This window comes from Stegodyphus dumicola, chromosome X1 (assembly GCF_044657685.1).
Source record: "Stegodyphus dumicola isolate Sdum_Otavi_A_Nest chromosome X1, ASM4465768v1".
Lineage (NCBI taxonomy): Eukaryota > Metazoa > Arthropoda > Arachnida > Araneae > Eresidae > Stegodyphus > Stegodyphus dumicola.
This window is the reverse complement of record NC_140780.1, coordinates 240,258,624-240,284,632: the sequence shown is the minus strand read 5'-3', so window position 1 is coordinate 240,284,632 and position 26,009 is coordinate 240,258,624. Positions and strand designations below refer to the sequence as shown.

Sequence of the window (26,009 nt, the reverse complement as noted above, 5' to 3'; positions counted from 1 at the left end):
AGTACAAATCTAGCATCAATATTAGTGAAATAAAGAGAGTGCTATATTTTTTAGGGCTCTATATCTGTGATTCCATAGTTATTTCATGTATTACTACATGCTTTTATAAGCTAATTTATATTTGAAATGTAATTTTTTTTCTCTGCCATATGTTTTATTAGTTTGCAAAGAAATGGAATTTTGTTAAATATGTTTCTTTATTCCAAATAACCTTTGAAGTCTTCTGTGCGTAGACACAAACATTTGATTTTATTTATGCTTTGCAATTGCCAGAGTATGCTGTAATGTTTACATGAAAAGTATAAATTTTACTTTCTTGGAAATATAGTAATTGCAAGTTTTCTATCTCTGTACATCATTCTTCTTAGCGTTTCTCCAATCAGCGAGCGAATTCACTTTGATTGACATCTGCAATCCGGTCAGTGTGCGGTGACGGATGACATACGGATGGAGTTCAACAATGTTCAGCTTCTATCCGTATGTCTGCGGATGCGTTGGGGTCACGTGGTAAAAAAGGAGCAATAATGTGTAGTCACCAAAAATTAATGGCGGCAGAAGAGTGATGAATGCTCGCTTAGGAAAAGAACGTTTTGCTAAAAAATACTTATTTCTGAATTAACATTATAGCGAGAAATCTGCGTGCTAAAAAAGATAGTAATCAGCTGAATTTAGTTAAAAAAAAATAAGAAAAACAAGATAACTGCAACTACAGTACTTGTTCGTTCAAGAAATTCAGTTCAAGAAAGTCAGCGGCAAAAATTATAATTCCAAGTCCATGAAATAGCAAAATTTGTCCTGACAATTATTTCCCAGTTCTGCATACTCATTTAGCTTTAATGAAAATGAATGTGTGACTATATCAAACTGCTATAGCAAATTAGATATGATTAAAAGATTTGCTTTTTTTTTTCTTTTGAAACAGTAAAAACTAAAAACGTTAATTATAAATTAAATTTGATAGCCTTTTAAATACTCCAGTTCATTGAAGAGTATGTTAAATTTGTATTTCCTTTTATAAATATATCTTTTTGGCTAATATATATTTGTAGGCACATGAACTATATTTTTAGCAGCCCGTTTAACTTCAAACGGAACGCCACTTTAAAAGATAATGTTTTTTGTAAAAAAATGTACTAGAAGCTGAAGAACAAACTCTGGTGAATTTTTCAGACGATAGCACACTGAAATAGGACCAAAAAACTTAGTTTTAAGAATTGATTTACTTGATGATGTATATAAGCCAAAATATGCATGCGACTCCCGTGCAATGCTAGCTTAGTGGTAAAGCTGATGGTAACAATGTTCACTTTTTGGAGTCGTGAGTTCGAATCCCATACGCTTTTTGCACCCTGTCTGCAATTTTCTTAGCTTTTTATTCCAATTTGATCTATATTCGTGTTTTATAATTTATTTCTATTATTATATACATTAAATATATTGTTTTATTTATGCTCTTATTTATTTAAATTTTTTCCGCAAGAAAGTTTGAAAATTATATAATACTAATTTAAAGCATATCCTGTACATATATATTGGAATTTAACAAACATTCTCTATTCGTAAAAAGCAAATTTAAAGTTAATTAAATTTAAATGAAATTTAATGCAAACAAAGAAATGATTAATTATTGCTGCAAACTAATGTACAATATCATTTAACCCTTTGACGGTTATAGAAATGAGCAGTTTCCGTTTACTTAATTCGCGCAGCATTAGGAGTAAATAGTAGTCGAAAGTGGCAGCTGTTTTCCCCTGCCGTTCTTCCGAAAATGTCATATTTCTCTGGCGATGCCGTAGATAGCTAGCCTCGCGCATTTTAAAAATTTCTTAAAGTATTTGTAGTACATAAATAACAGTTTTTACGTACTTTAAAATAATTATTAAACAGTAAATTATAAATGATTATAACCAATTATATAAATAATAATAGTTAATTATAAATATAAGACAAATATTAAATTGAAAGGACTAAATAAATACAACTAATGTAAAACTTTATGAAGCACAGTATAAATACAGTAATTACCTAAAAATCTTTTTGTGTGTGATATACTTTAAAACGTGGAATTGCACATAATGGGGCATTACAGTCTTTGCAATACGTACGTGTTTCACGGCAAATTCTTTTTCCATTAGCATCATTTTTGCTGCAACATACCACACATCGTCTAGTAGGTTATTTCTAATAGAGAATTTCAGAAATATTTGTCACGCAAGCTTTCATGCCTACATCACCAGTAAAACTAAATCGGCTTGGAGTGTGAGAACTTAATCAATTATACACCACTGTCGAACACTCGAAAAATCTTCCTCATCGCTTGAATCGTCTTCTGAGCTTGAATTACTGTGAACAAAGTCTTCATCAGATTCAAAACTTGATAAGCTTTCTGTATCACAATCATAATCATCATCATAACTATCTAACTTTTGAGCCATTTTACTGTACAAACACCCTAAAAACCGCGCCAAAATACATATAAAATGAACAAGGTCAAAAAAAAAAAAAAAATCCACCTTCATTATGCAAAGAAATTCATGGAACTCGTACTGCCATCTGTAGACAGTAAAACTAACTAAATTTCGTGAGTAGCATTTGTTTGAAACACTATCAGTGCAGAATAATAATGGCGAACGAAGTCAGCTCGTCAACGCGCATTGGGGAAAAATTTCACTACGCGAGTAGTGCTCGTTACTAACGATTTCGGTCAAAATCTTGCTCCCGAGCGGAACTCGTTTGCGCGCATTATGAAGCACGGTTTGATTGCGAGCTGAACTCGTTCATAACCATCAAAGGGTTAAATTCTGAGAGCATATGTAAATCAAGTGCAAGTATCAAAATCCGTGAATAAATATACGAGGGCCATCCAGGAAGTAGATTACGTTTCCGTCTGTGTCCGCTAGGGGCGGGGCTAGCGCGGCCATCTTGGGGTCAGAGCGTTGCGCAGCTCAGTCTGCATCTAGCCGTGCTAGTGAGAGGTTCGTGCTGTGCTCCGTTCAGATACTGTGACGGTTTGAAATGTCTGCGTTAATTGAAAATCCCGCGAGCTGCGAGGTGCGCTCAGTAATAAGGTTTCTGACTGCAAAAAACTGTAAACCGATAGAAATCTATCGGCACCTTCGTGAAGTGTATGGGGACAACATTATCACTGAAGGTGGAGTGCGTCAGTGGGTCATAAGATTTCAAAATGGCCGAACCAATGTTCACGACGAAGATCGAAGTGGGAGACCCAGCATAGTGACCGCCGAACTTCTCGAAAAAGTCGATGCTAAAGTCCGTGAAAATCGAAATTTCACAATAACGGAACTTTCTTTGAGTTTTCCACAAATTTCGCGAAGTTTGTTGCACGAAATCATCAGCGAAAAGCTTGGTTACCACAAGTTTTGTGCAAGATGGATTCCAAAAATCTTGACAGAGGACCACAAAAATCAGCGAATGGCTGCAGCGTTGAACTTTTTGGACGCTTACCATAAGGATGGTGACTCTTTACTCGATCGCATCGTTACTGGTGACGAAACATGGGTGAAACATGTGAACTGTGAAACGAAATTGCAATCAATGCAGTGGGGGCACACAAGTTCTCCCCAAAAACCCAAGAAATGCATGCAAACAATGTCGGCAAGGAAGATGATGGCGACTGTTTTTTGGGACAGAAAAGGTGTAATTTTGGTGGATTTCCTGGAAAGAGGCACTACAATAAACTCTCAAAGGTATTGCCAAACTCTCCAAAAACTCAGAAGAGCAATTCAAAACAAGCGCAGAGGAATGTTGAGCTCTAAGATCTTGTTGATTCACGACAACGCCCGGCCCCACACGGCAAATGTCACTCGTAAAGTTCTTGAATCTTTTAAGTGGGAGTTGTTTCCTCATCCGCCATACAGTCCCGACCTGGCACCGAGCGACTTCCACCTATTCCCAGCAATGAAGAAGTGGCTGGCTATGCAGCGTTTTGATGACGACGCACAGCTGCAAGAAGAGGTAACGAAGTGGTTGAAGGCGCAGGCGGCCGAATTTTTCGACGAAGGAATTTCCAAGCTCGTACATCGCTACGATAAATGCCTTAATTTGTATGGTGACTATGTAGAAAAGTAGTATTTGAGTGTGGCTTTCATCTGTATATAATAAAATTTGTTTCCTATACTTTGTTTATTTTTTTATTCCAAAACGTAATCTACTTTCTGGATAGCCCTCGTATAATTCCAAAAATTTATTAATCCTAACAAATTTATAAAAATGCATAAGTAAGAATAATGGGATAGATTATTAATCCTAAAAAATTATAAAAATGCATAAGTGAATAATAAGATAGATTATTAATCCTAAAAAATTATAAAAATGCATAAGTGAATAATAGGATAGATTATTAATCCTAAAAAATTATAAAAATGCATAAGTGAATAATAGGATAGCTTATTAATCCTAAAAAAATTATAAAAATGCATAAATGAATAATAGGATAGATTTAATCCTAAAAAATTTATAAAAACGCACAAGTGAAATAATAGGATAAATAAATTTTTGGAATTGTATATTTATTCATGGATTTTGATACTTGCACTTGATTTACATATGCTCTCAGAATTTAAATGATATTGTATATTAGTTCGCAGCAATAATTAATCATTTATTTGTTTGCATTAAATTTCATTTAAATTTAATTAACTTTAAATTTGATTTTTATGAATAGAAAATGTTTGTTAAATTCAAATTTCATTCCTTGCAGCAATGGCGCAAGAGAATTATTTAAATTAAATTTATTTTGAAACCCTGTAGATATATATATGCATTTTCGTTTCACTTTTATGTGAATGTATATACATGTGCTCAAACTTTGGGATGTTTACTACTCTAAACTTTCATTCCAATTAACATGAGACAGTATTAATGCCCTAAACATTTTTTAACAAAAAATTTCTATAATAATTACTTTTAAATTTAGTCCTCTCCAGCAGAAGCGCAGGAATTAATTAAATATTTCCATTTTCTTTACCTAATGTGTGTATATATAAAGAGAAAAATCTTATTTTTATAACTTCTTCTATAAAAAGAGATATGAATTAAAATGTTTAAATTAAAAATAATATTTTATGGATTATGCATAAAATATAACTGCCCATAGTGCATTTTAAAGCAAACGAGATTTCTAATAAATTATCCAGCTATGACCCTGAAGTCAGCGGTATACAAGCATAGCAAATTTTGTGTAAATATTGTGAACCTTTCTTTACAGTTGCTCTTCATTTTTAAAGTACCAACTATTTTTTAATTCCTTTAACTTTTTTATTTTATTTATTTATTTGTTTACTTTTTCACTAACAGTACATTTTAGTTTTAATAATATACATATTATTTCATTAATATTTAAGGCTTCTAGAAACGCAAAAAATTTTTTAAAATTTACTTCAGCTTCTATGGAATTAGTGATGTTCATAATATGCATTATAACCTTACTTATCTAAAAATTGCTAGCGTACTTTACTTTCGCAGTTCATAAGCAGAAATAAAAATTTCCAATAACATGGAATTTAGTAAACAAAACTTTTCTGCGTTTTACGTCAGGATCCATATCAAATCCAAAACAAACAATACTCTCTTAAACAGGAAAAATTCAGATGTTCAGCCTCGTAACTTGCGAACTGCTCGTTTGGCGCCAAAATATTACAGTGACACATAGCGGCGGAAAATGAAAATATTCTACGGATACGCGGCAGTGGAAACTCTTGTACGGATGCCACAGGCATGTCTTCAATTGACACAATGCGTTCGTACGCAGTAGTGGAAACGAGCCTTAACTGTAGATATTTTTTAGATGCTAATGACTGAATTTACCTAGGAAATGATTTCTTTAAATGTCTGAAATTGTAAACAGTAGCATTATAAATATAGGATATAAGAAATTCTTAAGATCTAATTATAGTTCTAAATTTAAAAAAAATTGACGTTTTAATATGAAATTTGGTTAAGATTTGGTAATTTAAAATTTTATCTTGTGCGTCATGTTTAGAATGTTATGCAACTTGTTGTTGCTAATCATTTTGATTTGTAAACAAAAACAGATAATTATTAATGTATAGTTTTTAAAAGGATGTCATTAAAAAAAACTTTGCAAAAGAAATTAGAGACATTAAAAATGAAAAGGCTAAATAGATTAATTAGAAGTTAAGTTAATAAAATGGTTTATGAACGTGTCCATCTTTGCCAAATAAATTACAAGCATATTTTAAAAAAATGTATTGCTGTTCTTGTGATGTTTTACGTTTCCATGCAAATAAATCTATAAAGCTGAACAAACTTTCAGCTAATTTAGAATTATAACAGATTTACCAATTTAAGCATTTAGAATTTAAAAAAAATTTAAAACTGAAGGGGGGAAAAAAGAATAAAATTCCTTGCCTGAAATCCATACAGCCTCTCAGATAGCAATAAAATGTAGGTTGTGAGTTTGTAAAAAAAAATGCTCAATGATAAATAAAATTTTTATTTCATACTCACAAAGTACTTACATATGACAAGTACTTACAATGAATTGAAAATATTTAGCCATGGTATCTCAAGAGTCCGGCCGCCCCTGGTGTTTGCCGCTCATGTACTTTTACATGCTGCACTCCCCACTAGGAACAAACCTCGTAGAGCCAGTTTCTTCAGTGATTAATCTGGAGGCTTTACTTTGCACCATATCAAGGGTTGAAGATGACTCTGCAGTAGTATTTCTGAGTGTACCTGACAATATAGTGGTTAGTGATAAACGATGGGCATGAGATCAAATCCCAGAGAAGGCATGGAGGTTTGTAAGTGTAAAGTGTCTATGCAGTGAGGAGGCACTCAAAATATATGGCGAATTCAAAGTGTGATTGATTGGTTGGTTGTAGGGAAAAGGGTGGGAAACTCTTGGACTTCCCCCCCCCAGGTGATTTCCATCAAAACTGGCATGGAAGGTTTATTTAGGTTAAAAATGAGATAAAATACACTAGGTTGATACAATGAAACTATATTTAAACACAGAAAAAATACAGCAGCTTTTCCAAACAATCTGTCCACATCGTCAGCTGGAATGAATATCTACATGGGGCTCAATTCATGCTAGGCAAATTATTGAGTGCAGAATTGGTTATCAAAAACGTCATTGACTTTCATGTATTTGTTATCAGAAACAAAATTGCTTGTACAGCGTTGAAGAATTAGAAAGCTATGTCTTCTACACTTAACATTTGGAAGAACAAGAAAATCTATGACAAACAACAATCTCAGGATATGCAAATGAGATAAAACAGGTGACGTAGTCATCCTTGGCAAAGAAATTTCAGCAGAAAAGTATACATAGATCTGCAGGATACAAAATGCATTCTTGGAGATATCTGAAACACTTTCAAACTAAATAATGCATTTTGCAGAATATCCCAACATAAAATACTACATTGGTAATATTAAGCCTGATCCTAATTATGTACATTTAAACTTCACGTTGATCAAAACTCACTGAGAAAACTGTCTAGCCAGACCTTTGGTAAAAAGTAGATTTTCAGTTCAGTAAATTCAAATATGAGCTTGCCAAACTTTGTTCCACTTTCACAAAAGATAGTATATCAAGTGTGCATTCTACAAGCAAATTCCATGCACAAATTCCAAAAACAGTTGGTCATGATATTGCTATCTTCACCATTGATGTCAAATCCTTGTTTTGGTTTGTCTCTTTATTTGTATCTTAAATGATTTTGATGAAAACTTTGATTGAAAAGCAAAGAATTATATCCAAATTAATTACAAACATTTATGAATTATTTCATGGCATACATAAGTTTACATTGTGCAGAGCCAATGGACAAGTCTTCAAATAGCAAGGTCTCTTTATTTGAGCATGAGCATTGCCTCTTTTGGATGAAATTTAGGTACTGTTCTGTTACCAGGATCAAATTCAGAAATGTATGTATGTATGCATGCACATATGGATGGATATACAGGGGTTGGACAAAAATATGGAAACACCTTTAAAAAAACATGTTTCTTTGCTTAATATGGTGTAGGAAACCCGTTGGCATCCAAAACAGCTTGCAGTCTTCTCGGAATGGATAAATACAGTTCCTGTATGTTTGCCAAGGGAATATTATACCATTCTTCCTGCAAAACGGTGGCAAGTTCAGATAACGATGTTGGCGGTGGATAACGAGAACGCACTTTCCATTTCAATGTAGACCACAAAGGTTCGATAATATTCAGATCTGGTGACTGTGGTGGCCAGGGGAGATGGGACAACTCATCTTCGAAAAAACCAGAAAACCAGTCTGGTGAGCTGTGTGAACAGGGGCTTTGTCGTCTTGGAAGACAACATCACTATCGGGGAACAAAGTTTGTACCATGGGATGAACTTGATCGGCCAAAATGTTCACATAAGTCTTGGCAGTCATGTGCCCTGACACAGTTATCATGGGGCTAGCAGAGAACCACGATATGGCTGCCCAAACCATAACAGAACCCCCGCCATGTTTCACTCTTGGCAACAAGCAGTCTGTATTATAGGCTTGAGATGGCGTTCTCCAGATGTAAACTCGGCCAGAAGTGGGAAACAATGTGAAAGAAGACTCGTCAGACCATATTACTCGCTTCCACTGCTCTATAGTCCAGGCTTTATGACTTAAACACCACCTTTTCCTGTTACGGGCATTAGCATCACTGATGAGTGGCTTCTCAATTGCAGCACGGCCAGCAATTCCCTGTTTATGAAGCTCCCTTCTAATTGTTTTGGTACTCACAGGGTTCGGTAACACAACATTCATTTCAGCAGTAACTTTTGCAGCTGTGGTCTTCTTATTTTTCGTCACAATTGCCCTTAATGATCATGTGTCACGATCACTCAGGACACACTTTCGTCCGCGCTGTGATTTAGCAGATGATGTTTTTCCGCTTTTCAAATATGCGGAATAAATCTTCGATACAGTATCTCTTGAAACACTAAACACCTCGGCTACCTTGCTTACGGAAGCACCTACCATGCGTGCTCCAACAATTTGCCCATGTTCGAAGTCTGTTAACTCTGACATAATGCAATGACAACCTCACATAACAGTACTCCGACAACAAGTGAACTGTTTAGCACATTTACGAAGTTGTATAGGTGGTGTCAGTAGTCAAAAACGCCAGTGCCACCTACATATTTCATTAAAATCTATCTTTCTTTTCAAACATGCATTTCACAAGGTGTTTCCATATTTTTGTCCATCCACTGTATGTGCTTATGTATGCATGTATATATGTACATACATATCTCTGTGTGTGTGTGCACATACATATACACACATACATGCATACACATGTGTATACATACGTACATTTCTGAATCTGGTCCTGATAAGAGAAGAGTATCGAAATTTATATGTAACATGTGGAAAAATTTTGTTTTTTGTTAGTGCCCCGAAAACCTATTTTTTGGGGGGATAGGTATATGGGTGATATTTTTATGGGATGGAAATATTCAGAAAATGAATTTAAAGCTTTATCTTTTATTTCAAGAAATGTACCCAATTTGCAGCTTGCAGTCAATGCAGAAGTCAATGATAGTATTCAATTTCTTGATCTTTCAATTTTAAAAAACGGCATTTCTCTTCAGACTAGAATTTGTCATAAACCAACTGTCAGTCCAGTAGTAATCCGGTTGACTCTTTCTTTTCAATAAATTGCTGAAAATAGTAGATATTCTTCTGATTTTGTAGAAAACTCACCAAGAAAACCAATAAACAAGCTTCTGCAGTCATTTCTGAGTAAGTAAAGTTGTCACTAATGTAAGTATCAAAGAGCAGATATTTCAGGTCTATGTACTGTTTAGTTTCACAATGCACGGTAACTCAATATATCTGCTCAACATCCAGAAAACTATAAATAAGAATTCTCGGGCATTGGAAAGGTATCTCCAAGCTCTTTGCCAACCATTTAATTTCTGAAAATAGCGCATCTTCAGTCGAATACTTTGCTTTGTTTGAAAGCAGTTAAGAATTCACCTGTCTATTACTGGAATAATAAGAACTTGCTGAGCAGTTTTACAAGTTTTCTTTTGAAGTGAAGAAGCAGGATCAAAAATGGCTGGGGGGGGGGAACCTATTCATAGCCATAAAAATTTTTGCTCCAAAAAAAAAAAAAAAAAAGAGTTCTAATAATCAAATGGATTTTTAGATATTTGAGTGAAATTTTGGTATAAATAAATAATTATGGAATTGAAGCTACAGGACCATTACAAATGGATAAAGGTTATAGTTCCGCATTGTGCCACCTCTGTCGTGAATACACAATGTAATACAGGTGGACGTAGAGGCATACAAGTCTGATACAGTATTCTCTGTTATATTTCATACGTACTATAAGTACACTTGTAATTCCGCCAAACTCCTAGCCTGTCCAACCTGGCTGTCCCAAGGGATCTCAAGCGTGTTCGATCAATGACAAATCTGGGAAATGGGCAGATCAGGGGAGTATGGTAATGTGGAAGAGGCATTCGTGTGACATCTTGTTATGTTTGGTCAATCCCATTGAAAAATGTCTTGTGAAAGCCCTGTGACCAGTGGCAACACAGAACTGAAGAATATCATGAACATGTCATGGTGCCATGGATGACACCATACCATACATCAGCTATGAGAACAATACACCATAATAAAGCAAAGGCAAGATTAAGACATTTACCACAGAACCTTCACATATGTACACAGCTGTCATCACAGCCCCAATTGAATCTTAATTTGTTGCTGTAAACAACCTGGTTACATTTGCATGTGGTTTAACTCTGATGAGTGCCACAGCACTACAAAAGGAGGCAATGATGTATGTAATGGGCATTGCAATACCAAATGTCCTTCAGCCAAGTGCCTCTTTATGCTGTGCACAGATACAGGGGTCTGTACTTAAAGTTCTATCTGTATCTGGATGACAGTCAATGGTGCAATTGCTGCCATATATGCGTGTTGTGATGTGGTGTTCCTCTCGGGTGTTTTGCTGTTTGAAGGCATCCTGACCGTGCCTCCTGAACATGTGACTTCTGTCTTATCCACTGGTGCCAACACTTCGTTACATTAAAGTCAGAATAGCTAAGTTGGTAGGTTACTTACTGATCAGGCAGACCACCAGGCTTCCACCATCCCAATAATAGTCTCCCTCTCAAACTCTGACAGCTAACCATGATACCCAAGTGAAATAACTCTATATAAGTGCATAATAGAAAATTACAAATTTAAATGTCTTGAATGGTAAATGGTGACACAAAAGTAATGTTTAAATAAAACATCTGACATTTAAAGTAGTATTTATTGAAATTATGTTGTTTTAAAATACAAAAACATATATTCCCCCCCACCACCCAACCAATGAAATGGGTGAACCTGATGTGATGATATGATGTTATTTATGTTCAACTGTATGTTTGTGAATGACATTTGTAAGTCTGTATGAGCACTAATTTCCAATCGGTTTCTGTTTTTCATGATGAGGCTTGTAAATGTTCTCAATCAATGTTCTATTAAATAGTAAGTTATAGGAAAGCAATCAACAACTTTTCTATTTTGGCCCATAATATAGGATATAAAATTGGTATCTGTTTTTGCAATTAGAATTTATAGTATCCTTGTTCAAATTTTCAGCTCCTTATTTGTGAATAATTTAATAAATTTTCCTGCATTAGTATGGATTCATCTGAGAATGTGGGTCTACTTGAGAAAGGTCTATAGCCAGTCAGGAATAATGAAGTGAAAAATGGTTTAGAATCTTTGGCTGAGGTCGAATGGCCAATTAAATGTTGACAATAAGCAAGTAAATTTTCACTTTGTTTTGGAAGTTTTGAAAGATTTGGAAACTGAGAACATTCTCATGTCCACAAGTTTTGTTTGTATTGAAAACGCTTTGCAATAAATGCAGATATTATTCTTTTAATTTTAATTGTTTGTATAGCTGGTAGAATAAGTTCTTCACCAATGGTGCGGCTTTCCAACTTTGTAGTCAGTAAAGAAATGCTATAAGAAGCATGGAGTCCATTGTCTACATTCTGTCACAGTAGCAGTATTTTCAAATATTTTCCGTTGTCTGTTTTAAAAAAAGTTAAATCTTTATCTTTTTTGTCTCTGTGGACTTCTGTCAAATGTTCCTCAAGAATCATTGATTAGTTTGACAAATTTTATTGCACAGGAGGCATATAGGTACTATATCCTAATAATGGAATAAAGTCATATTTTAAATATTCAACACTATGTTGTATGCATTTTTCTGTCGGTTCATTCATGTGGTTATCTGAAAAAAAGGGGGGGGGACATAATTTGTTTTATTTTAATCATGATCTAAAAATTGCTTCCATATAGTTTATTGCTGTTTAACTTTCACAATAATAGAAATGGATGGCATTTATTTTGTTAGACTATTCTCAGACCTCCTGACATCGTCCATGCAGCCCCAAATTAATTTAAATTTTCTATAGACCCCATTCAGAGGTCATAAGGACCAATGAGGGCCTGTAGGAACCACTTTGGGAACCACTAATTTAGAGGAATCTTCATAGACATTGCTAGCTGTAGTCAAGGTTATAGATAGCAGCAATAAAAGTTATATTCATTTTTAGAATCAGTCAAATTTGGAAAAGCAGTACAGATTCTAAATAAACCTTTTTAGTTTAAAGGTTGTGATTAGAAGAGTTACCAGCAGTTTCATTGGCATAAAATTTTGACTGAAAAACTCAGTGAACTGTATATTGATAGTCGAATTAACTGTTACAGTGAACAAATTTAAAAGTTAAATTTTTTTTCAGGTATATAATTCTAAAATTTTTTAAGAAAAGGAATTGCATAAGTAGTTACATTTTTATCGTAGTTCTAAATTATTTTAGGCTATTAATTATCAGATTAGTCTTCTGTTATCATCTTAATTTTCTTATAGCTCTTGCCTTGTGAAAGAATTACAGTTCTGGATTTGATATGTACTGATAATAAAGTGCTAAACAAAGTTATCTCTGTTCTTGCTGTATTATGTTGTGAAATGGATCATCTCTGTTATGAAGCAAAAGAGAAATATTTTCCAGCTGTTCTTTTCTATGGTGAAGGAGGTAAGTTACAGTATATATTGTCCAAGCTTTAGCATACAAAATATTTTCATAGGGAGAATAATTCTTGAGTGCTATTTTGCCAGTGATGTCTGTTTCTTCAATTCAGAAAATATTGCAGTTAAGAAATGTTAAAGCTGACAAAATCTCATAGTATATGACATAAGTAACTGGAAGCATCAATTGATACTTTTAAATTGCAAGGGAATGAATGAATTGATGACTGAGATAGTCTAGTTATATTCTCGTAAGTTACAAACATTTGTGGAATCAATCAATAAATTTATTTTTAGCTGTCTTAGTTTCGTGGATAATAATTCTGTAGAGGTCTTTCTAAGAGAAATCAGCTCATATTTATACAAGATGTCCCATTCGAAAGAGACCCCACAAACATTTGATTGATTTACACGTAACTTACGCATAGCTTTGCATAAGAATCAGGAAATAAATAAAATGAGCATGTCGTACCTTATTCATGGGAAAATAAAGGTGAATAACAAAAGGTGCTGGAAATGACCGCCTTCAACTTGTAAACAGAGTTGAACACAATGCTGCAGATTCTCGAATGTTGCTGCCAGAACCTCAGGTATCACGCCTAGATTTCACAAAAATGATGTTCTCATAAATCTTCCAAGTTTTGAGGTTTGTTCTTGTATGTCTTGCTGTTTAGGTGACCCCAGAAGAAAAAGTCAGTTGGTGTTAAATCAGTTGATCTTGGGGGCCGCAGTCCTTTCAAAATCACTGCTGGGCAAAAAGGATTCGACCTTAGCCATGGACATTCAAGACATGCGACACCACCTTGTTAGTAACAGCCGAGGGTAAGTTCTTCATTGTCCAACTGGTTTACAAATTCTCGAAACAGTTTGATGTAATGATGATTTCTTGCATTTCATTTTTTCTTGCATTTGTCACAGTAGACTAAACAAAAATTGGTCCGATGATGTGACGCTGTGATATTGCACAAAACACTGCAATCTTTTGTGAATGCAGTGGTTGCTCGACCAGTGCATGTGGATTTTCGTTACACCACAAATGTGTATACTGAGAGTTTAGCCAGAGAGGTAGAGTCATTGACATGCAGTTCCTGAACAGCTGTAAACCTGTATGGTTATATACCGGCTTTCCTTGCAGCACTGTGACATGTGCTCCGTGACATTTCCGAGATAAATGTCGAACAGACTTTGCAGGAGAGGCCATCAATCGTTGTTTCGTGTCAGTCACTTTTTCTTCCAATAATGGTGACCGACCATCGCTGTGAAAATCCAGCACCATTCCATTGCTCTCAAACTTGTTCACCTAACTTTTGCATGCAGCATTTAGATGGTATATGTTGGTCACCAAACCGTTCAACAAACATTCGCGGACATGTCGTAATGGAACCAGTAATCCAATACTGTTTCACACTAAACACACACTTTTCGACAGAATAGTGATACATTGTCATGAAACACTAAACAGTGAGCTCAATCTCAAGCCATAGCGATGTACAATACTTGCGGAGTGCAGTTTATTTTATTTACTGATTCATATGCAAAGCATTTAAGTGTAAATTAAGCAAATGTTTGTGGGACCTCTTTCGAGTGGTACACCCTGTAATATGCTTGATGGCCATATGTGGGCAGTCCTTTCGTGTGGGAATCAAGCCTCCAGATGAAACAAATTGGTCATCTATAAGTTTCATCTAGAGATTACATGATTGTCAGATAACCAGTGGCTTTAGTATTTTAGCCACTAACAGGTTGTCTTCTGAATGATAACTGTTTGGAAACTTAAGATTACTATACTCCGTAGAGTAAAAAAATAAGAAATTCTTCCCTTCTCCTTTTATTTTCTGCATTCATGCATGTTTATACATATTTTTTTTAAAAAAATTTATGTGCCACACAAACACGAAGTAAAACAAATTTAGTTTTTCAGTTAGTATGCCACAGAATCCATATGCTGTTCTTAATGCAAAACAGAGTTCATTATGTGTGACATTTTTCAGTCTGTGCACACTTTCATTATGTAGGACGTTTAAAAAATGAACCTGATATTGTCTTTAGTGGCATACTATATTAGAAAAATCTGATGTGTACACCACATGACTTCCTTGTATGGAATACTAAATTATACGCATTTTTTCTTGCATTTCATTTAAACTTATTGAATTAAATCTACTTCGTCAATAGCGCATAAACCACAATAGAATAAATGCACTCTTTAAAATTCACTATATTTGTTTACTATAGTGACACTCTGGCGCTAGGTTCACTTAACAACATTATATTTCGTTCATATTATAACTCAGAATGCACAAAATTTATATCATTTGAGGAATTATCTAATCATTGCCACATGTTCTATTCAAATACTATGATAAATCTAGAATGATGTATAAAAGAAGTTAAGCAAACAAAATAAAAAAGAAACAGTTTTTCACAGATGATTCAGTATTTTTCATTCAATTAATTCAGTTCTCACTTCGCGTCAAGGAAAAAATACATAAAAACTCAAAATATCTATATTAAAAATTTCAAACTAAATCTTAAACACTTATTTCCTCGAAAAATTTCCAGAAAGGATTAAGCATAGTTTAATTTGCAATAAAAAATGAAGGCATTATCTTTGTTGTTGCGAAGCTTAGTCTCTCTAGATTGGCAACAAATCTATTCTGCTGTTTCAAATGTAAACAAATATGTCCGCCATGTTATTTAAAAATTAGGCTTAAGTGCACTTAAACAGCTTTTAAATTGTTGATAATTGTACAAATATTGCTTGCAGATTTCCTAAAGGCATAAAAACCTTAACCGGAAGATAAGAACAACATAATTCAATCATTTTTATAGCAGAAAATGCACAATTTACAAACATATAAGAGTAAAGACACTGAGATCACTGAACTGGGTAACAGAGTGGATATATATATAAATATATTTATCTACATTTGGTGTGGCCGATTGCAACCAAAATACGATGGGCATATCTACATGTTGTAGCAGTCCTATGTACAAAATTTCAAAGTTCTGAAGTTACTCGTTTTTGAGTTATACAAGATACGTACATACGTGAGTACCCACAGACGTTACGAAAAATTCTCTTCAGAATTAATTTTAAAGCAGTTTTATAATTTTTTGAGGAAAAGAGTCTTTTATTCTGTCCTTACGTACAGATGTCATGCAAAAACATCGTTAAATTGCATTCGATAGCGGTCAAAATGGATATTTTCATTGAAATATGTTGCCTGAAACTTTTCATGATTACAATACTTCCTTTTTGCTTTGTACAAGGAAGTAAAAATAAAAATACCCCCAAAATATGAATGCAAACACAAAAAAAGTTTTAAAATCTTAAAAATGCAAAAAATCATATGATATTTAGAATTATTTCATCATAAACTTTCTCAAGCCATGTGGCTCCCTTTAGTTCTTTTGTTATTAACTGTTATGTGTATTTCTCTTTCTGCTGACTGTAATCTTTTGATGTGGAGGTAAATGGTTCCTAACTGTAGGTACTGTATAATAAGTAATCCTTAGTAATGTCTTTGGGTATTTTGGACATTGGGTATTTGTCTTTCGTATTTCATGATTATTTGAGGAAAAGGACAATTAAAATTCCTTAAAATTTGCAAAACAAAGATTGTTTAAATTTTTGGGCTTACCGATGTGGTATTAATTAATACGTATGAATTACATGGGAAGGAGAATGGGAGATTTAAAAAGGAGAGAATAAAACAAACTTTAACGTTGTGTATACATTTTGAGACTTCGCGATAAGATTAAACGAAATTAAATAAAAATTAAATGAAGGTGGATGAATTATTTTATTAAATTTGTAAGGTATTCCTTCCGCCTTCGTGGAATAGTTCTCTGCATGCTGGGCGCGTATTTCAGAGGTCTGCGGTTCGATTCCCGGTGAAGGCGTTGCTAATTTCTCTTCTGCTCCCCCCGCAAAAATTAAAAAAATACAATTCATCTGATACAGTGTGTTTATACATTTTGGATTTTATTCACCGTTCGTCTGGTGCATAATAACCTTCAAGGTTTCGTGCCATTAAAAGTCAAGCAACCAACCAGTCAAAAAAAAAATTGCCTAATGTCTCTACAGTGGCGCCTGAATTAAAAAGGTGGTGCATGATGATTCTCCACACCCAGGATTTGGCAATTGGATCCCCTAAAAGCCCCAGTTGTTCTTTAAAAGGGGAGGTATATAAGGTATTTCTCCCATCTTCTTAGCGTGATGTAGGGGTCTGCACGTTGTGCACGTATTCCAGAGGTCGGCGGTTCGATTCCCGGCGAAGGCATTGCTAATTTTTCAAGTATCCTGCTTCCAATAAAAATACTTAATGTCTCTACAAATTTTGCAGCATAAGTCAAACTTTGTGTAATCGTGAGCAGTAAAATTAACAAAATAAATCAGCTCATGAAATTAATCAAATAATCACTTTAATTAAAAACTTAACTAGTACTAGCACACCTATTTTAATATTTGTTTGTTCTACCTTCCATTTTGAACGCTGTGGTAGTGTGTTTTAAGTAACAACCAATGATTCCGTATCAGTTGGACAAATCTGGTAGTTCGTTTCCATCGAGAGCCTGTTTTCAGGTATATCGTTTAATTCGGGTTCTACTATAGCATTCAAGGGTCTTCCAATGAGAAAATGGCCTGGTGTTAAGGCCTCTAAATCATTTACATCGGAAGATAAGGGAGTAATAGGGCGAGAATTTAAAACAGACTCTATCTGAGTTACTACAGTTAATAACTCCTCGAAAGTCAGCCTTGCATTACCTACAATCCGCCTTAAGTGATGTTTCACGGATTTAATTCCAGATTCCCATAGTCCACCAAAATTAGGTGTCTGTGGAGGAATAAACTTCCAAACGATTCCTTCTTCACCTAAATAATCTGCTAATTTTTTGTCAGGATTTCTAATTAAAGTGTTAATTCTTAATTCGGCATTTACGCTGACAAACGTTTTTTGCGTTGTCTGAGAAAATGATTGAGCATTTTCCGCACCTAGCAATAAATCTCTTTAAGGTGGCAGTAAATGCGTCAGTGGTGAGGTCACTCACTAGTTCAAGATGCACTGCCTTTGTTATAAGGCAAATGAAAAGAGCTAAATATACCTTATGCAGAGTTCCTTTCCTCTGTCCCTCGTATCTAATAAAAAATGGGCTACAAAAATCGGTGCAGACATGGTTAAAGGGTGAGTTCGGATTTACACGCTCTGCAGGTAATGACTCCATAATTTGTTCGATAGTGACTGGTTTATTTTTACTACAAATTATGCATTCACGGGTAATATTTCTAGTTAAATTCCTACCTTGTAATGGCCAAAATTTCTGTCTCATAAAACACAATAATGCTTGTGGACCTACGTGTGAATATTTCTGATGATAATGCTCAGCAATCAGCTTAGTTAGTTTGCATTTAGCAGGCAAAATTATTTGATGTATTTGTGAAAACATTACATTGACCACTTGTAATCAGCCTCCTACTCTCATTACATTATTTGCATCCAAAAAATGGTTCAAAGAAAGTAAATTGCTTTTATTATTAATGGGTTTACCTTTTGTGAGGGAGTTGAAATCTAAATAAAAACTACATTTTTGAACCTCTCTTACTAAAAAGGATTCTGCCTCATTTAACTCCTTTGAACTTACCCCTCCTGTTCTTATCTGTGCTCCTTTCTGTTTTTCCTAGAGTTCCAAATGAAACTGAAAATATAACTAATAATATGTAATAATTTTAAGTAATTGTTACTGATATCTAGGACATTATTGATAAATTTTGAAAGTGAAGTGCATAAACAAGTAATGTTAGTTCTTTTTCTCAGTTCACTAAAAAATGTCTCTGTTTTCTCTAATTGTTCAAAGTCAATGTTCTTGCTAGGTATAACACCTTCCCTCAAGAATGGAGGACCTTTTCACCAGAGATCAGCCTCATTCAACTTGTGAAAATTCAGTCCTCGGGAAATAAGGTCTGCTGGGTTCTCCTCTGAACGCACGTAATTCCACTGGCATGTCTGTGTTCTTGGATCTTCAACACTCGGTTAGCAACAAAAGTTTTTAGTACATGTGAAGAATTCTGAAGCCACGCTAACGCTATGGTTGAGTCACACCACAGACATATTTTACTGATGTCCAATTTCAGTAAAGGCACCACCTTTGTAACAAGCTGTGCTAGCTGTACAGCTGCGCAGAGTTCCAGTCGTGGTACTGTCAACGGTTTTAGTGGAGCTACTCTGGACTTGCTGCAAAGCAAATATAAAAATAAATTATTGTCACTTCTACAGCGTAAATAGATGACTGCTTCATATGTGTGTTCTGATGATCTGAAAAATCCATTAATTTGTATCTCAGAAAAACTGTCTTAAAACATATCTACTCACTTGCAAATTGCTGATGGATTGCATGGAATCAATAAAAAGTTGCCACTCCTTAACTATCTTCTTGGGTAGAGGATTGTTCCAATCACGTTTCAGTAACCAAAGTCTTTGGATGAAGATTTTTTCTTTGTTATACCTGGACGAAGCAGTCCTAATGGATCATAAATGCGAGCAATGTCAGACAACACTGTTCTCTTTGTGTAAGTAGCTCGTTTCGTGATCGTTGGTTTGTACGAAAAACAATCTACCTTTGGATTCCATAATGTCAGCACATTGCCAGCATGAAAACATGTTTTGATATGTGTGTAGAGGTCAGAGGAGATCACATTCCATTTTATTTATTTTTTTTTCTGGATCTTCTTTATAACATATTGTTACCATTTCTGATATGTCATGCTGCATTTTTTTATATCATATCATGTGCAGTGCTCTTAATTTTTCCCCTGTGTATTTATGTGTTATGATATTATGTACCATTCATTAAACTGTTTCTGAGAGTTTAAGAGATCTGTAATTTTATACATGTAAAGATAATTTTGGACAGAGTGTAGCTGGATTTATAATATAATTTGAAATTCAAATTTTAAGTTTTTGGGCTTGGCTTACACATGGATCAACTTATATTCATAACTATATGGTTGGGTATTGAATGTTACTTTCAGATTTGAACAGGAAGTGGTTCCCAATTTTTTTTTGTTTATATTTTTAATATATTTTGATTGTAAATCAAAATTTTGTTGTATATTTTGATTGTAGTCACTTGCCTTAAGGCATTGCTATTAATATAGATTATATAAGCTTGCAATAAACTAGATATGTTCATGTTAATTTGACTGCAGTATTTTTTATTCATGCAAATCTTTTTTTTTTTTTTTTTTTTTTTTTTTTTTTTTTTTTTTAGATTCACCTGCTGCCTTGGTAGATGGTGAAGCTCATATTTATATAGGAAGGATGATTCCTTTTATGCAGGTATTAGCTTATTTTAAAGTAATATGTAATGAAAAGTATAAAAACATCATTTTAAGCGATATATTTATATAAGTTAGTAATTATTGGTTTTAAATATATCATAGATGGGAAAGGTCTAGTAAGTAATAAAATTCAATTTTATTCTGTAAAATTAGCTCTGTAGTATATACCATCTAATGTTTTACAGAGGCTGACTTTGTAAGCGCTTGAGTTCTGGTTAAGTTTCTGGACAAGCCAAGTCATAAGCAGTTGTGATTGTAGTGTCTTTGAGGAACCGAGATGCATAAAATTTGTTGATCTGCAGGTCTTTTTGAGAAATGTGTTATAGAGGTATCGTGTATCTCATTTCATCTGACGTGCTTTAAGTCAAAGTTAGTTTTGAACTTGAGCAGATAACCTGTGTAATTTGGATTATTAATAATCCAGTCTATTGTTTGAAATTAATTTCCAAAGAAAGAGAACATTATTGTATAATGAGGAATAATAAAGAATTATCTTTGCTTAACCCTTTGGGTACACATATTTTGCATTTGGAGCATATTTAACCCTTTGGCTATATTTGACATATCAGTAGATCGTGCATTTGTTTGGGTAAAGATGCACACGACGTTCTGATACATCATTGAAACTGAGACAAGAGTTAGCTAGTTCATTCTGATTTATTTCAAAGTAATGTGTATCTGTTGCAGCAGAACAAATAATTTCAGTAGTTTGGTGGAACCTTGTTTGTGATATACAACACCATAATGACAGAAATAGAGAACATGTTATATCAAAGTAATAACAACAGCTTTAATGAAAATAGTGATCTTGAATCTGATGAAGAAGTTTATAATGATCCTTTAAGAGATTAAAGGCAAATTTCAAAATAAAAGTGAAGAATATATTGAATTAGAAAGTGGTAATGATAGTGAAATTATCCCAAGACATAAAAGACATGCTTATCAAGCAGTGATAGTGAATCTTTTCGTAAAAAAAATTAGATGAATGTATTTGGGAAGAAAATGTACCTGATGTAAAACGGTTTTCTGAAGTATTTGCAATCAATAATTTGTGCCTGCAAAGGCTAGGTGATAATCCTAAAGCATTAGTTGTTTTAAATGAAGTTTAGATGAAGATTTTTGGAATATCATAGTAGAAGAAACAAACAGGTATGCTAGACAAATAATAGAAAAAGTTTTGGGGGAAAAAAAAGAAAGGTGGTCTCTTGTAAATCATCACTTTGATAAAATATATTCTCAGTCATTATGGGGTTGTGTATTCCAAACAAGGTTCACCAAACTACTGAAATTATGTGTTCTGTTGCAGCAGGTAAACATTACTTTGAAATAAACCAGAATGAACTAACTCTCATCTCAGTTTCAATGATGTATCAGAATGTCATGTGCATCTTTGCCCAAACAAATGCATGATGTACTGATACATCAAATTTACCCAAAGGGTTAAAAGCAAAAATTAATCTGCCCAAGTCTAAAGGTTGAAGTATTTTAAGATAGTATAGAGGAATTTGAATATTGTCTTTTGAGAAAATGAGAAATGAATGCTGGGCAAAGTGCATGTAAAAGCAAGTGGGTTGAAATTGGAACCATTAATCATGTAATTCAAAGAAACATAATTCATTGATTGATGATACCTTTTTGAGTAATTAGCTGAAGAAAAAATTTAAAGAAAAAATAAATAAATAAATAAATAAAAAAGCTGGAGTATTAATATATTTGCTAATTTGAGATGTAAAATTCATGTTTTTTCCTGCAAAAATTTTCAGGTTTGTCTTTGGTTGATTGCCGTGTTATTCAGTGTTGCAATTGGTGCTTTGATCTGGAAATTGATTGAAACCTTATTAAGCATATAAATGTGGAATAGAAAGTCTTTTGAACTAGTGAGGAACCTGTGCTATTCTGTAACTAACAAAAGAAAAAAAAATCAATTTATTGATTATAATCATTTTTAATATACTGATATCCATTAAGAAGAACAGAACATTTTGGAAAATGTCCAATTGGTAATGAAAAAGAGAGAAACCTTCATCTGTAACAACTTTTCTTGAATAAATGAGCTGTTTAATGAAGAGCTTCATAAAATTAAAATGGTGGCTATTCCAGTATGTAATTATTGAAACTATGCTGCTGAATTTCTCAATCATTTAAGACCCAAAGAGTCATTTCAATTTGTCCTAGCATAGATGGCATTCCCTTTTTGTAATGTTTCTTTTCTCAAAAGGTGCATTCCACATGAAATGTTAAACACTGAAAATTAAATATTTTTTTAAATGTTAGCTGGCATATATGAATTTCACAAAAAAATTTAACCAACTTTTAGATGGAATTTTGGAGTTCAGTGCTCAGCCAGGCTCTTACAAGGAGGATCATAGTATTCTGGAGGAGCAATTGTCTGTTGAAAGTGAATTATTTGAACACAATGCTTGCAGTCTTGGAAACTTGGAGCTACATTGCTTTGTTCTTTCACAAATAATTATAGGATTCTTTTCATTTTTACATAGTACTTTACATCTGTTAAGTAAGAGATCAATGAAATTTAATGTTTAATGAATTATTACTTAATAAAATTTTAAAAAGAAATGTTTTAAATTTAGCAGACTGTATCTGCAAATGAACATTTAAAAAGAATGCTACATTTTGAAATTTGTTTAATTTTAATGAAAATAGTGAAAATCAAGAATTTGATTTTAGTGTTGTGTCTTAAACCAATTTTTGAAAGAATTCTGTGCAAAAGTATCTAACCACTTAAGGATAGATGATCAAAATAGTTGAAATAAATTGTAATCGAAGCTTTTAATTGAGATGTAGAAAACTCTGCATAATCTGTATTCAAAGGAGATTATTAGCATATAAGAATAGAGTGTGCATCTCTGCATCTAGGGAGATGCAGTAATCTGAAAATTTGTTTTCTAACCTCTTCCTTTCTTCACGTTTTCAGCATGTACACTGCTCAGCATTGATATGGCAGTAATAAGAAGGAAAGGTTATCAAAATTTGAAATTCTGAGGATGTAAAATAATATAATAGAACCATCAAGATTTCATGTTATCCCGGATCTCAAGAAACATTATTTTATTCAAATCGTACACAAATCACCAAGGTAAATGTACATTCGAATCAGGTTTCAAACTTTTAAGTTTATTCAAGTCTAACACTCATTCAACTGGCGCTGCCAGATCCAAGAACAAGAAGTATACATCATGAAAGATTTATGCCCTCTCTGGCGATTAAAATATATTTTCACATAAAATTTCTTCCCGGCTGAACAGTAGTTCAGAATAATCAAGATTATCAGTGATACATGAACGTTTTCAGGAATTATGCATTTCAATACAAATTCAAGTTTTTGCAATCAAGAAAATGTCACATAAACATCAAGAACATGTAAACTTACCATATGTTTCAAGAATATCAAGTATATTTTCTTTCATCAAGGATTATTGTCATAACATTCCTGTTCAAGCATGAGGAATTTAAATCAAGAATGTCTACAACTCAAGATAATATTAAACAAATAACATTTCAATAATCCATCTAAAATAGTAGAATTATTACAAGAAACCTGTCTTTTTTTTTTTTTTCAGAATTAAATTAAATTTTAAATACACTTATACATTACTACAACCTTAGAATTTTCTAATATATACATTTTTAACTTTAAATATTAAATATACAGTATTTTAAATAGCATTAAGATTACATTTTCAGTAAGAAATATACTATCACATAAGATTAATAGTCTTAGCACTCTAACTCTAGATGGAGGTAATGGTGCTATGACCTTGTTCCATCGGTTGGAAGTTATAACGCTGACACAGTACGCAGTTTCTTATAACACGTTTTACATTTTGTCTGAATCTAATTTTCCAGTATTTTTCACAGAGGAACATGAGAGTGCTACCTAAATCTGTGCAAAGAACTTGTTCATGTGCATCACGTGCCAGTAGATCTGTAAAATGAATTTTTGAAGGAGTAATTATAGGATGCTGTTCATGAAAACCTAAACATGATTTTTGTAGTTTTCCTTCTACTAACAAAAATCCTTCCTCACTTAGAAAAGAATTTAGTTCATAAATTTTTGAGTTTTTTGAAATAAATTGTCCAGACTTTAAACTATTAATTTCATCAGAAAAATGTTCATATTGCACTTCTTTTTATCAAATATAATTCTGCAGCAAAACGTTCTGCTGCAATCAAAGGTTCTGTTTTCTTGTCAGTTTTATTTTTCAGGTTGTAAATAAATCTAAATATCCATGCAGTCACTCTAATAGTAATAATAATTTACCATAATTTTTGAGATTCAACAGAGAATTAGATTTTTCTGCAATAGACTGTAGTATTGTGGTATCATTTATACACTTTTTCCGCTCTAATTCAGCATCAGAAAATTACATTGTCGCAATAAATTTACTAGGCCAAGCACTCGCTGATTCAACTAACAAATCTGGTCCAGAGTGCCATAATTTTGAAGACAACAAATATTCGGCTGAACATCCTTGAGATAAAATGTGCGCTGAATTGCACTTCCCGTTACAATGTCTCCAGTTATTTGGGCAAGTTAATGATTGTATTTCAGATACTCGATTTTTTACAAACATTTTCCATCGTTCAGGAGCACTATGAATCCAGTGAACCACTATCATACTGTCAGTCCACAGATAGATATTTTCTTCATGAATTGAAAACAGCTGTTTTAAATTTTTAGCAAGTCTTGCTGATGTTAATGCTCCTAACAACTCTAGCTATAGAAGTGTTAGTTTTTGTTTTATTGGGGCAATTCTAGATTTTGCCATAATGAATGCTACCTGCCCTTCTTTAACTGTTCTAAAATATGCGACTGCATTGTACGCTTTAATAGATGCATCACAGAATAAATGCAGTTTAGTATCTTTATTTTGCTTCAACTTGCTAGGGAAACATTCTCGAGAAATTTCAAATTTCTTTAATTTTTCGATTTTACCACAACTGCTTTGGACCACAACTGCTTGCATTCATTTGGAGTTTCATCGTCAAATTCTAAACTCAGCTGCCAAATTATCAATTTTGCATGTAATACAAATGGCGTCAGGAAACCTACTGGATCGAAAATAGTAGCAGTCACCTTTAATATATTTCTTTTTGTAGTGTTTCTACAACTATTTAATGTTTCACACAAGTTATCTATGTTCAAGGAAATTACATCTTTAGTCGTACACCAGTTAAGCCCTAATACTTTTAAGAAGCTATTTAGTTTATTTTCTAATTTAATTATACCACAATCATCCCAAACTTTTTCGAGTTCCTCTGAATTTGTACTAAACTGACGCAAATTCATTCCGGCATCTTTAAGCGTGCAATAGGCTCCAGTACTTAACTTAAAAGCCTGTTCCACGGAATCTGCCCCATAGATAACATCATCTGCGTAGATCAAACAGTTCAACATCGCAAAAATATATGGATTTTCTAGCACTGTTTTTTTTATATGTGTTTTTTATAGTGCATGCCAGAATGAAAGGGCTACATAATACACCGAAAGGAACGTGAGTCATTCTATAATGTTTTAAATTGTAATTATTATCAAAGTATTAAAACCGTAATACATCTCTATCGATTTCAGAAATTCCAATCTGGCCTT

At 33.5% G+C, this 26,009-nt stretch overlaps 1 protein-coding gene across 4 annotated transcripts in view; it reads left to right on the top strand.

Annotated features, from left to right (window-relative positions):
• The window catches only part of SWIP (strumpellin and WASH-interacting protein), a 228,808-nt gene that overhangs the window by 20,706 nt on the left and 182,093 nt on the right, over positions 1–26,009 (top strand). For 2 of the 4 annotated variants that reach the window (XM_085807262.1, XM_085807261.1), the window contains exons 3-4: positions 12,898–13,063; positions 20,329–20,396. In XM_085807262.1, coding sequence (XP_085663388.1) covers positions 12,898–13,063; positions 20,329–20,396 — 234 coding nt within the window. The remainder of the gene's footprint in view (positions 1–12,897; positions 13,064–20,328; positions 20,397–26,009) is intronic. The other 2 variants (XM_085807263.1, XM_085807264.1) reach the window with 1 other exon arrangement.